Source organism: Cnephaeus nilssonii, assembly GCF_951640355.1.
Source record: "Cnephaeus nilssonii genome assembly, chromosome: 14".
NCBI classification, from domain to species: Eukaryota; Metazoa; Chordata; class Mammalia; order Chiroptera; family Vespertilionidae; genus Cnephaeus; species Cnephaeus nilssonii.
The window spans coordinates 11,439,570-11,453,489 of record NC_137085.1 but is presented as its reverse complement, the minus strand read 5'-3'; the positions used below and the strand labels follow the sequence as shown (position 1 = coordinate 11,453,489).

The 13,920-nt window shown below is 44.9% G+C and overlaps 1 protein-coding gene across 1 annotated transcript in view; it reads right to left on the bottom strand.

Annotated features, from left to right (window-relative positions):
* PAPPA (pappalysin 1) overlaps positions 1–13,920 on the bottom strand; it is a gene marked incomplete at its 5' end in the record, with an annotated part of 219,587 nt that overhangs the window by 145,585 nt on the left and 60,082 nt on the right. Inside the window, 2 exons of the mRNA XM_079789610.1 lie at positions 1,566–1,687; positions 7,543–7,735. Of these exons, the coding sequence (XP_079645736.1) occupies positions 1,566–1,687; positions 7,543–7,735 (315 nt within the window). The remainder of the gene's footprint in view (positions 1–1,565; positions 1,688–7,542; positions 7,736–13,920) is intronic.

Below are 13,920 nucleotides of genomic sequence, written 5' to 3'. Positions count from 1 at the left end.
GCACTGGGTGAGAACCCCGGCTGGGTGACCCCGAGCATCCCTTCCACGCCTGAGGGCCTGTGACTCTGCGAGGGTAAGCTGAGGGTTTTTCCAGAATCCCTCTCGCTTCACATTCCAGATGGGCTTGTTTAGAGTTCCCGAGTTTGACTCTCGTTTTTATTTTAAGCTACTTCAGAAGATTAAGTGTAGTGTTGTCATTTTTCTCCGTCACTTGTCTCTCTGATCCCTCTGCCTTTTTCTTTTCAACCTTCTTTCTAAAAATATAGAGGAAAACAGAGGAGTTCTCACTGAACCTCAACGAGGAACCAGACTCTGCTCCCTCTGAGGGACGGGTGTCCCCACCCAGAGACTGCTGGCCTGAGCTGACCTGCATGGGAGCAACAGGATTGGGTGTGGGGGTGTTCTCAGTGTAAGTCTGTGAGGGAGGCCGAGGCAATGCCTGAGAAGAGAATAGGGGGTCCCTGTCTCTCAGCCTGGCTTCAGCAACTAGAGCTGAGCCCTAGGCAACAGATACAGAAGAAGGAAAGAGAATAGGCAATGGTTCATGAGTCTCAGTTCCAAGCAGCCTTGCTTCAGGGACACAGTGTAACGAAACATTGAGTAAAAGGTACTCTCTTAATTTTTATGGAAACCAAGTGAACCTGGCAGCGAAGGATACTGTATGGGAACACAGAGAGCACTGGCCACTGGGAGGTTTGGGAGACTCCCCCTAAGCAGGGAAGGGTCTGGTCATGGGTGGAGCCCATAACAGGGCAACCATGAGATGCTTCCCTCAAGGGTCTTGCAGATCAATGGATCCCAAAAAGAAGGGGAAACTGAAAGGAAAAGTCATGACAAATGTGATAATGCCCTGGATATTCCCAGAAATAAGTAAGAAAGAATCCAAGATACTGATGTCTTGAAGCCCCCACATGTGTACTGATACTCAGGTAACCTTGTCTGTACTGCAGCCTGTCAGGGTCTGGAGGTAAATATAGATGCATACCCGTCTTTGTCAGGTGTGTGGCCTTGGCACTTACTTAATATCTCAGTGCCTTTGTTTCCTTATATGTAAAGCGGGATGATAGGGCAGGGAAGATACTCAAAGGACATGTGCTAAATGAAGGCATGGACATTGGCCTTCATGTTGGGCAAAGAGTACAAACTTCCAGTTGGAAGATGAAAAGGTTCTGAGGTTCTAATCTGCAGCATGGTGACTACAGTTAGCGATACTCTACTGTTCCTGAGAGTAGCTCTTCAATGTTCCGGCATCATAAAAGGTAAAGTAGGTGAGGTGATTCAGGCATTAACCAACCTTATTGTGGTGATCACTTTGTAATATACATGCATCAAATCATGACATCATACACCTGAAACTTACACAATGTTATATGTCAATTATATCTCAATCAAGTTGGAAAAAAGGACAAAAATGTTACAACTTAAAAATACTGGCCTTGCAGGGCAATCTAAGATCCAAGAAGATGGTATGTAGAAAAGATCATTGGAATCATAACACTCCAGAAGGACCAAAAGAGTTGTTCTTCTCACACCCAACCTGTGAGTGAGCTTCCAGGCTGGCTCACCTTCTGCTTCCCGGGGACTCCAGTGTCCGGATGGGCCACAAGGCATCGGGGAGGAGGCGTTGAAGGCATACTGCACCAGGATCCTCCCTTCCAGGCAAAGGTCACATGCTGATCCCAATTCTCTAGGAGGCCAAGGAGAAAAGGAAAATGCACCGACTTAGGAACAGTTGAATGAGCCACTGACTCCCCCAGGCCAAAGGCAACAGAGGAAACAACTGTTCTACGTTACCCTCTTTCCTGACTATGCATGCCAAAGCTTCCAGGATATGACTGTAACTGAAAGTCCTACCTATTTCCCAGCAAGAACCTTGTTGGGGCCTAAGTGGCTTCCATTCTAATGATGTATTCACTTCTTTAACTTCAAGGAGCAAAGAATCAACAGGCCAAAGACACACTCACAACCTGCAGAATCGTAATTCCATCAGCCACCCAAACCTCCATTGAGAATCTGATGTGTAGTTGTGAGAAAATCAGTCGCCCCATTTGATTTCAAATTTTATCTTTTTACCAATATTTATCAGGTACCTACCATGTGCCAGGCACCATCCTGTGTCCCAGGTATTAGATAGGAAGAAGGCATGGTTTAGCTCCTCTGTCTGAAAAATGAGTGGGCTGAACTAGAAGATAACTAGAGAACCTTCCAGCCCTGACATTCTGGGAATGGATGAGTCACTCCTTGGTTAAACACTCAAAAGCAGTTTCCTTGCCATGCCATCTCATTCCTTTTAGCAGCTTTCCAAGGGGCAAGCCAATCCCTCAGTGGGACCAGCCCCAGAAGTGGAATATTATGATGGCTTCCCCTACTGTCTACTGTCTTGTATTTGGATCCAAATTCCCTTTAGCCACAACAGCCTCTGGGATCCTACTTGTTCTCCAGACTTGGCAAATGTTTCAGAGGCAGTTGCCAGGAGGGGAGAGAGATGAACCCTCACATACTAGGGTGGACCCAAAACTCCACAAATCTGAGCGACCACTGCAAAGGAACTGGAAAGGGAAGAAAGATGCCAAGAAATGTGCCAGCCCGACCCATTATTTCTCAAAATGCAATGATCCTGCCAATAGCTCTTTCGTCATTCCTAGAAGGTCCCTCCTTTGGCTTCTTGCAAGAACACAATGGGGAAGCCTCAGGGCTTTCCCTTCACAGGGAAGCTCTGCAGCCTCTGGGCTCACATGGTATGGAAGAGTGTGCTGCGGACGCCACAGTTTGCTGGTGCTCCCCATTCCTCCTCCCCACGGATGCCAGGGAGCTCACCCCCAAACCTAAAGCTGAGCAAGCCATGCCCCTGCTTATCTGCTTATATAGTGTCAACATGTGTAGTTGGGAGGATGGATTGATAGATGGATGGATGGATAAATACTAGTCATTCAGACAAGTTGCTAAGATTCCTAACTAACCTAGACTAGTTCTTCAAATTTCAGAATTTACATCCTCAGCTTCATCATTGAAAATATAAAACCATACATAGGTAGGAAGTTTAAAAGCACACTAAATATTCAGAGATAGGAAAATGATTAAATAACCTAAGGTTAATTTGCTCAATGAAATGGTAAGTAGTTATTTCAAAAATATTTATAAAGATGATGAAATTTCATGGAGAATGTAAGCTATAATGTTAGGTGAAAAAAGCATATTCCAAGCTGAATCTATAGTTAACTGAAGTCATATTCAAAACTGAATTTATAGCCAGAATTTCAATGCTGTTCCAATAACCTTAACATGGCAAGATATTACTAGAAGTAATTTCCAGGTGGTAGAACACAGGATTATCCCCTATTTTTATTCCTTCTGGTTTTCTGAATTTTATATATATTCTGAATGTGGACAATAATAACAACTATACAAATAAACTTAAACGAATGATGACTGAAGAGAGACAGACTTGCTCAGCACCACTATGGAGGACAGAGTTCCGTTACAGTGAACACAGTCCATGCAGAGCAGCTCTGTGTCACATGAATGCCTCTGATGACAATGAGATTACAAATGTCCCGGGATGGAATCAAGAACCACACTGACCTAAATGGCCAATGAGTCTTTCTTTTTTCTTTAATTTTTTTTTTCTGGATTATATTTATGTAGTCACCTACACTTCATTGAGTTCTTGACACATCCTAGGTTTCCAATAAATACTTCAATGATGAATAAACCATCATATACCTGACAGCAATGTGCCTTGTTTTCACAGAGCTCCATGAAGTGTATTCCCTCATATTTAACCATCGATTCACATGTTCATTCATTGTTTGACCTATACCCGTGGTCAGCAAACTGCGGCTCGCGAGCCACATGCGGCTCTTTGGCTTCTTGAGTGTGGCTCTTCCACAAAATACCACAGACCGGGCGAGTCTATTTTGAAGAAGTGGCATTAGAAGAAGTTTAAGTTTTAAAAAATTGGCTCTCAAAAGAAATTTCAATCGTTGTACTGTTGATATTTGGCTCTGTTGACTAATGAGTTTGCCGACCACTGACCTATACATTCAATGGATGTCATTGAACAGCGTCTGATGGCTAGTGCTGTACAAGTCCTAGACACTGGCCACCCAAGGGTCAGGATATTAGATGTAATGTTCCCATTTTACAGATTAGGAAACTAAGGTTCATGAGTACAAAGTAATCATCCTAAGGCCACAGCTTGAAAAATCATATAGTTTTTGTGGCCTCTATCAAAATCAGGCAGTGTTCTATACACCAGGGAGTGAATATGCATATTTCCTACCTTTAGCATTTATTTGATTTTCATGTATCTGTGTCTACAGAGATACTATAGACACACACACACACACACACACACACACACACACACACTGAAATCATACAAATACAGGACACTAATGCTGAAAGAGATCCTCTTACATATCTGGGTACCTTGAGAGTCAGTGCTTAAGCTCCAAGTCTATGCTGTCCAATATGGCAGCTACTGGCCACATGTGGCTATTTAAATTTAAACCAATTAAAATTTAACAAATTTAGAAACCCAGTTCCTCCATCCCATCTGTCACATTTCAAGCGCTCCATGGTCACAGTTGGCTAATGGCTACCATATCGACAGGGCAGGTAGAAAATATTTCCATTATTGTATAAAGTCCTATTTGGACAGTGATTCGCTCAGGCATCCACTGTACATAATGGATTAACTTGTCTCTTGTGCATCTAGAATGGTAATAGTCATGCAACATCCTTGGGAGATTTGAAAAAAATAGTCACTCAAGTGATTGTCTGTGTTCTGGGATTTGGGAGAAGAATGCTGATGAGAAAGGCTAGCACCCTTCGGCTTCAAGATTGAAACACAGGCTGAGGAAGAGGGCATAGGTAAGATCCCAAAGCCTTCAGACCCCGATCTCCTGGTTCCCAGTTCAGTGCTTTTCCTAATACGCCACAGCCAATTGTTCAGATAACTGAAACCAGCCAGTCAACACATGTTTGCAAGACAGATAGAAATAAAGAAGTTAGGAAAGCTGGGGGGTGGCCCTGAATTATTTATTCAGTTGCCCATGTGTGAGGACACAGGCTGTGGGAGGATCTGAACATGTTGTTTTAAGGAAAGCACTTGTATTCTCTGAGACCACAGATGTGAGCAACAGCAGGAGGACTAGAGGATGGCCAGGGGCGAGAGGCTGGCATTGATGGATGTAGTGGAAAACACCAGAGATGGTACAGGGAACGAACATCTCCAACTAGCTAAGCAGCTCTGGAAACTTTGTACAATATGAGAGCTTATATATGTTGAACACAGAATGTGTGTGCTGGGCATATCACAGAGGTCATCTTGTTGAAATTCCCCCAAAACGCCAGGTGAAGAGGGCATGATTAACACCTTTTTATGGAAGATCAGAGGGCCAGAGAGAATCCGAGAGGTGCAATCACTTGCCCAAGGGCCCACAGACTGGAGTGGTGAGGCTGGGACGGAACACATACAACCTGACATCAAAGACTGTGTATTTCAAACTAAGCCAATTTTTGGAATATAAACTGTGTGTATGGGAAAGTGACATACATAGTTCCATTTCTTTACGACAATTTATTGAACTGTGGACTGACTTCCTTCAGCCATAGACTATGATCTACGTAGCTGTTAACCCTAATTAGACATGTTTCTAAAATGTCAGTTTTAATTTAACATATGATAACTCCGTTATGAAATCTTAGACTGAACAGAATAGCTATTGTATGAGCCTCAAGTACCAACTGACTATTGGTTATTAAAAACATATTGATTGAAGCAGAGGGCACTGTAAAATAGAGCCATATCTCATTACACAACAATTAACCCTCCAATAGGTTTCCAACAATCAGATGGTATTTATTTAATGGACAATAACGGCTTTATGAAATACAAATTGAATACATACATAGGAAGCTTCATTTACAAAACTTCCATTTTTAAGTGGAAGTGAGGCCAAGGCTGGACCAAAAGCCTGATACTTCTCATTGCCACAGAAAAAATAAATAAATCCACGGGTTGCTGGAAAGCCTGCTCTGAAGTGTCACATGAGGTTTCCCAAACCCAGCACTGAGCTCCCAGTGAGGGTGGCAGGGGGAGGGAGAGGGGTTTCTGCAGAGGATAGGGAGTGCCTTTCCCCCCCTGTGGTCACATCCCCCCGCTGCTGAATGAAGGGTCTAGATTCAGGGACTGATGGCAGGATGGAAAATTAGAGCCCCAATTTAATGTGGTGCCATGATCTAATATATTTTTATACACACACACACACACACACACACACACACACCCCTACCTCCTTTATAATTTGGGCTTTGTAAGGACTTAATTAACACACATGGGAGTCTGAAACCAGGCATTGTCAAATGGGAGCTGGACTCCAACTCCTACCACTTTCTATGGGCTTCTGGTAAAATCTCCCAGCCTCTTTGAGCTCCAGTTCCTTTCTCACCTGGCAGATAGGGAAGATGATCTCCCTTTTACAGAGTTACTGGGAAGGTAGAATGAGACACTGTATACAAAGCATTCAGAACAGAATCCGGCACAGAGTAAGCACTGGATACGTCACCATAACCACAGAGTAATAGGAATTAATGATTAGCTGGTTATTGTTTCCCACATCATCCAGGCTATATCATCATAATTGGCTAAAATCCCCAAGAAGAGCTAGGGGGCAGGGGTGGGCTGTGATATACTAATCTGTCCTAAATTATACCTAAGTTCCAAAACAGATGTCAACATGTCAACATCTTAGCCTGTTTTCATGACCCTCTAAAATCCGGGCCCCTGAAGCCAGAGGTCCTCAGTGGGTCTCAATGCTGAAAGGCACCCCGAGACAGGGTCTCCACCTCAGGCACTGAGGCCTCATGAGACCCACTTTTCAGGGGAGCAGAATACGGCTCAGGGAGGGAGAGTGCTTGCCCGAGGCCACACAGCTAGAAAATGAAAGACAGGGGAGCGGAACAAGGCACTCTGTGCCTCAGTTTATCATTCCTGGTCTCCCAACAATTCTACCTTTCATTCTACAAGGAAACACTGCTCACAGTCTAAGATTACATAGAGATATATGCACATGTCTATCTATATTATACATATGCATGTGTACTCACATATAATGTATGAATATATACATAAACATATACACACCTTCACATATAACATGTCTACAGAGGTGTTTACCAATTTCAAGTCCTGAGCTCTTGGAGATGAGACCAGCACCTCTATCTCAGAGGTGATTCTAAATAAAGGTTTCAGGTTTTTAACACTAAAATAAAGTTAAACACTCACTCCATTCATGTAAAATATGTTTTATTATTTATTAATTTATATTAGCCATCATTCATTTATTCCTTGACCCTCAAATGTATCATGTGCCTCTATGGACCAGTCACTGTGTTAGGTGTGGGGAGCACCTGCGGACGAAGGGCAAAGACAAAGAACACAGCAAAAGCTCCCTCCCAGTTTCGCTTCCCTTCCAAGTTTCCCTCTTCTTGGCAGGAGAGAGCAAGCAGAATCAACACTTCATGGGCCATGCTCACCTTTCAAAGAAGTGGCCATCGATGGGTGGAAACCACTCCAGCGTCACGGAGTCAGTCGTGTGGCCCACAATCTGGGGAGCCAGGGCGACCGGCGCCGGCTTCTTGGAGAGCTGCCAGCCCTGGTACACCAGGTCCAGGTAGCAGTGCATTCTGGCGACTTGATTGGGCGTGAAGGAGTCGGTGCAGTCGTCGTCTGCAAGGGGCAGAGGGGGAGATAAGAACTTGGCTGCACGGGCGGGCATGCAGAAGGATGACGTCTCTTGGAGGCCTGAGAGCCAGCACCCCAGCCCTTGCCAATTCAGAGCCGGCCTCTTCCAGCACTCAAGAGTTAATGGTCTGTGAACAAATTAGTGCAGTCATCACTTCTGGAGACAGGTGAGGGGGAACAGGAGGAAGGGGAGGGTGGACAGGACTGAAAAAGCACGTCTGAGACGGACAGGGAACAGCCCAGAGGTCATGGCTAAGGACAAGGGCAGGACAAGCTGCTTTCCCTGAGCCCCAAATGCACTGGTCTATATGTCACACATTCCCTTATTTGCTCCCTCCTTCACCATTTATTCACTATCTTCATTCATTCATTCACTTGTTTGTTTACTCATTCACTTGTCCCTTCACTCTTTCCTTTACATGCATTCATCCACTCATTCATTCATTCTGCTATTCACTGATATAGTGAGAGTCCTTCAAGCAAACCTTCTGAGCATCTATTACATATTCTCTGCTCTGTGCCAAGGGCCACAGAAAGGTGAAACGTGGAACACCCCTGCCCTGGAGGAGCTACCCATCTAGTGATAAAGTGAAGGTCAGTTAGTTGTACCAGTCAAGGTTGTTATGAGGCTGCTAAAGTCTGTGAAGCCATGTGACCACCGATGAACAGAAGGAGGCAGCATGTTGGGAAAGGAGAGTGAGCCAGGGAGGTTTCTGAAGGAGGAGGTACTTGAGGTCAATCAGACTGCATAGCTAAGGCTGGGGGACAAATTGGAGGGACTGCAGGGGACAGAGCTGCAAGACCACAGAGGCACAGTAGGCATGCCGGGAATATGAGGACGACACCTGTACAGTACTGACATAGGGACATTTATCATGTATGAGCGAGGCACGGTGCACTGTGCTTTAGATACACTGAGCTCTCCCATTATTTTTTGGAATAAATACTATGAAATTCTCCATTCTAGAGAGGGGATTGAGACTGAGAGAGATCAAGCAACGATTTGAAGATCACAGAGCTTGAGACAAATCTGGGATTCGAACCCAGGCAATCTTGACTCCAAGGTCAGGCTTCTAATCAATATGAGAACTTCTTTCTGAGCATAAGTGAGACTTTGTGTGGAGAAAGCATCCTGCAGGTGCTTGATAAATGGGAGCTGAGCCCGAGGGGGCTGGAATACAATCCCTTAAATGTCTTTTGATGCAATGACCTTCAATCCTCTTCTCCCTTCTCTAAGATGTGGACTGCAGGTGGTGACCCGAGACTCAGCCCCCAAGGAAGAAGCTCGCCTCCCGTCTCTTCCTTCAACAGCTTTATTCAGCTGCCCCATGGGCAGGGCCAGGCACTGTTTTGGCTTGGTTTCCAAAAACACCCCTTCCCAGAGGTGTCCGCCTGGTCAGGGTTTCCGCAGCTGGGCCCCAGACGGAGGAGCACGGGGCTCGCCAGATCTTAAAATAAACCCACCGCTGGGAATCCTGCAGCATAAGCTCACTTCACTTATCAAACCAACAGAAAATAAGTTTGGGCAGGTGCTGGGCAGTTGGACGTGCCCTTGAGAATCCAGCTTGGGGAAAGGGCAGGGGTGCGAGGAGGGTATACACGAAGCTGCCTCTGATCCCCTTAGTAATTTGTGACAGTTTCCTTTCCAGCCCCCTGGGGAAGTCTTTCACAACCTGAAGGAAGCAGAAGAGCTTGATGCTCCTTAGCAAGTTCTGTAAAAGCATGTCTAGCCCAAATCTCTCTCATGTCCTGATTCCTCCTTGGAAACCAAACATTCTATGGCTCCCTATTGCCTGGAGAACAGAGTTCAAACATCTCAGTCTGAGAAGGGCCAGATCATCAGGTACAATTTTCTTTGTTACTAAGAGCTTTGCCGTTCATCCTGGAAGCCATGGGAAATCCACTGGATAAGCTAGAGGCAGGAGAAGGGCATGAGGGCTAAGGCAGTATGTCTGCATAGTTAGATTAATGCATGTGGCATCTGGAGTCAAATGGGCAAGCGATTCCATGCCCTCGGCGCCTCAGCTCCCCATCTGTAAAGTGGGTGGTTAAGTGCTGATCTCAGAACATAGCTAAGGGCTAAGGGGAGTGGAACACCAAGAAGCATGATAAATGCTTAGTACATGCTCACTGCCACATGATTGGGTGCATGTGTGTGTGTGTGTGTGTGTGTGTGTGTGTGCGCGCGTGCATGCATATATGAGTGTTAGAAAACTTGGAGAAGATAATAAACAGAATATAAAATAGTCCTCCTCTTTGATCTAGCAATATCACATTTAGGAATTCAATATGTATGAACATATGAATATATGAACATATATGGGGAAATCTATGTTAAGGACTTTTTAAAGTGTTATTTAGCATAGTAAACATATTAGAAATAGCACATCTCTCTATTAATAAGGAAACGGCTGTGTTACTTAAGCCCGGGCATAGAACAGAATACAAATCAATCATTTCCAAATAAAGGAAGTAATTTTAAATATCGGATCCTGATGTATAAATGAGGGATATTTAAATCAGTCCCACCCCATGGAGTTGTGCACATCCGTGAGCTGAAGCACAGAAAGCATCAATCAAGATGAATGAAGGAGAAATTCAGTTTTTCTCTATACACTCTGATTTGTTTCTTCTACCCCCAAAGAAGCATATTTACCTTTTATAACATAAAAATTAGTCATTTCCATGCCTGTCAGTAAAAAGAGAATTTGAAAATAGAACCTGGTAGGGAACTGAAATGCCTCTGCAATTTAAAGTTGAAGTCAGAAAGGAAAGTCTGTCCTGGGTGCATAACTTAGAGATGGAGCTGCTATCAGAATCCTGGGTGAGGTACCACAGGGTTCTGTTTATCACAAATGCTCTGTCTCAATTAGCTCATGTCTAGCTCCCCACCACCACGTGCCTTCCCGCCTGACATCTGTGGCCACTTTACCCTGGGTCTCAGGACCAGAAGGCACATCTTGTTCTTCTGTCCCCATCGTGTCCCCTAGCGGAAAGGAATTTGGGGCTGGCATCCTGCTGGGAGTCTGCACCAGTCCCATGATGTTGATGGAGTGCCCTGAGTTTGTTAAGGAACTTGGTTTACATCTGTGGCAGGGAGCCACTGAGCACGGAGGTTCAGGGCCTGGGCGTGGTTCCTCCACTTCCTGTGGAAAGGTGGGCAAGTGCTGACCTGCCAGCCTCATTTTCACCCACTGGAAAATAGGGAATAATGAGGCTACCTGCCCCCTAAAGCTGAGCGGGGCATTTAGCAAGCTGACCCAGGTCTAGTGCATGGATAACTGAGTTGCCTTTTGTAAAAGTCCCTCCCTGTGTGTTGTTTTAACAATAATGATAATGACAATGACAGTAATAATAAAGGAATATGAAAGTTAAAGATATTCACTGCAGGGCATTTATAATATGGTAAAAAAAAAGTTACAAAGAAATAAATGTCACCCTAAACTCTTTACCTAGAGGTAACAGAATTAATATTTAGTATACAGGTATACGTATATATGTATGGATATGAATATGTAAATTTCTCAGCACACACATATACACACATGCACACACACAAATCTGGTCTTACTTTATACATAAGACTCTGTGACTGCTTTCACATTAAATAACTCATAAATGACCCACTAATTATCATGTACTGAACACTAGCTATGATACTAAGCCTGTCACTTATATGACAACACCTATCACGCAAGGTAAGTGTGATTATGCTGCATGGTATCCATGAATCAACCGAGGCTTAGAGAGGAGAAGTAACTTGCTTGGCTCAAAGGCTGGTGCATGGAGGATTCAAGTCCGGTTCCTATGCCCTGAACCTCACACTCTGAACCACTCCTCCACTTTCCTAGTGGCCACATAGTGTTGCATCCTGCAGATGCCTTGTGATTTATTTCAGCAATCCATTCCCTTTGGACTTGTAAACTGTTTCTCATTTTTCACAAATATAAGCATTTTTCTTCTATACCTGGCAGATAGTAAATGCCTAATTAATATTCGGAGAATGAACCTTGCTAAGAACATTCTTCTGATTAAAATTTTAAACACATCAACTGATTTATTTCCTTAGGATATATTCTTTAGATATGGGGTGGCTGGGTGAAGCATATGGCACATTAAGGGCCCTGACACGGAGGAAGATGGTGACAAGACAGTGGCTCCCATAGTTTGGAAAAGGCTGGTTACCACACTCCTGGGTGGGGGGGCTGGTGCTTGGTGGGCCCCTAGGGCCTGTTATCTTCAGGAAGGATGGTCCAGGCTGCTGCCCTCCTATCTGCCCAGGGCAATGTGACCACACTCTCTTTTTGCTCAACTAGGTTTGCCCCGTCACCTGCTTGGTGCCAGCTTGATCTGAGCACCTGGGACCCTCTCAGCTTCACCTAGTATCAGAAAGAACCAGATAATTACTGATTGATAACCTTCCAGTGAGAAAAACTGTCTTGGTTTTGCTGCGTGACTCCAGACCAGCTACCGAAACTCCCTAAAGCACACTGCCTGCATATGTAAAATGGGTGCAATAATAATAGCCCTGACCTTATCGGGTTATTTGGAAAGTTCTGTGAGAGAAACCTATGAAGTGTTTCACACAGTGTCTGGCCTGTCATAGACACTCAATCATCAGTGAAGATCTGACCTGATCAATGCGGTAGCCACCAGCCAGGCATAGTTATGTCAACTGAAATGAATTACAATTACTTAAGGTTAAGAATTCAGTTCCTCAGTCTCACTAACGGCTAGCATCCTGGGCAGCACAGACACGGAACATGTCCTTCTCTGCAGAACGTTCTGCAGACAGCACTGCACTAGACTCCTCACCCCGCTAGTGACCAGGCCTGAGGAAGAAGCACTGGGAAGGCAGGACTCCAAGCAGTTGACCCCGCGGGGCTCCACCCTCTCGCCTGGACTGCAAGGTCCCTAAGCACCGCTCTCCTGCTCTCCAGGCCCTGAGAACCCGATCCTGCTCTGCATTTTGAATTTCATCCAGCTGCTTTTGTCACCTCATCTATCAGAGATCCTAAGGAAAACAAACATTTCAAAGCTCGTGGTCGCCTTGAATATGCTTTTGCGGGTGTAAGTTTGTTATCGTAGCTCAGTGAATTAGTTCTGCTGTTAATGGGTCACTGAGCTGAGGGGTTCCTTTAGAAAAACAACAGTAAATCAATCACCCTTTAGATCTGTACAAAGGGGAACAAAAAGAGATTTAGTTTATGGGGGTCTGGTAGCTAGTGGCAGCTCCTAGGCTCCTAAGAGGCCGGCAAACTTCCAAACTCATGTTATTGTTTATTTTCCATGTGCATTGCGCTGGCCAAGGAAAGGTGCCGCAGAAATGGACCGTAAGCAGGGCTGTGTGAGGGCACAGGGCACTGGATGTGGGATGTCCGCTAGGCTGGGAGTGGAACCCAGTGGGAATCTGCTTTTGAGGAAATACCCAGCACTCTGGTCTTTTCAGAGAATGAAACCTAAAGACTCTTTATGGTGCTCGGGTGGGGATTGAGTCTTAGAGAGACCTCAGGTTTGGACTGTATGTACCTGAGACCCCCAGGGATCACCAGCCCAAATGGGAAAATAGGAAGACCCCTGGGGATCATCCAATTCAGTGCGTGTTAATAGCAAAGTCATCTTTCTACATGCAATCTGAAGCATAACGTCAACAGAAATGAAAAACACTTGGAGGTCCTCCCTGGTTCAAGTGGAAATAGAGGCCTAGAGCCCCACCCAGGGCAGTCCCTGACGCCTCTCTGTGGAGCAGGGTGGGAAAACCACCCAGGTTTCTCAGTTTCCCTCTCTTCCATTATCTGTGTCTCTGGTGAAGAGTGGCACCATTGCAGAAGGGAAGAAGTGCTTGCAGTCAGATGCATGACCTGGGGCACATAACTTCAGTGCATCCCAGAACTGTCATCTGTAAAATGTCAATAGTTCCTACCCCTTAGATTTTTGGTGAGAATGAACTGAAATGGCGTCTAAAGTCCTTTATGGACGATAACCTTTTATATAAGTAGAAATACTGTTATTGATAAGCATCAATTTTATAGGCCTATTATAAGAGGATTTATTCACTTTCATGTGTCCATGGCTCCCTCTCTCCCTTTCTTCCTAACAAGCATTTATTAAGCACGCAGACCCTGTTCTGGGTGCTAGGAATACAGTGATGGAGTAGAGACAATCTGCAC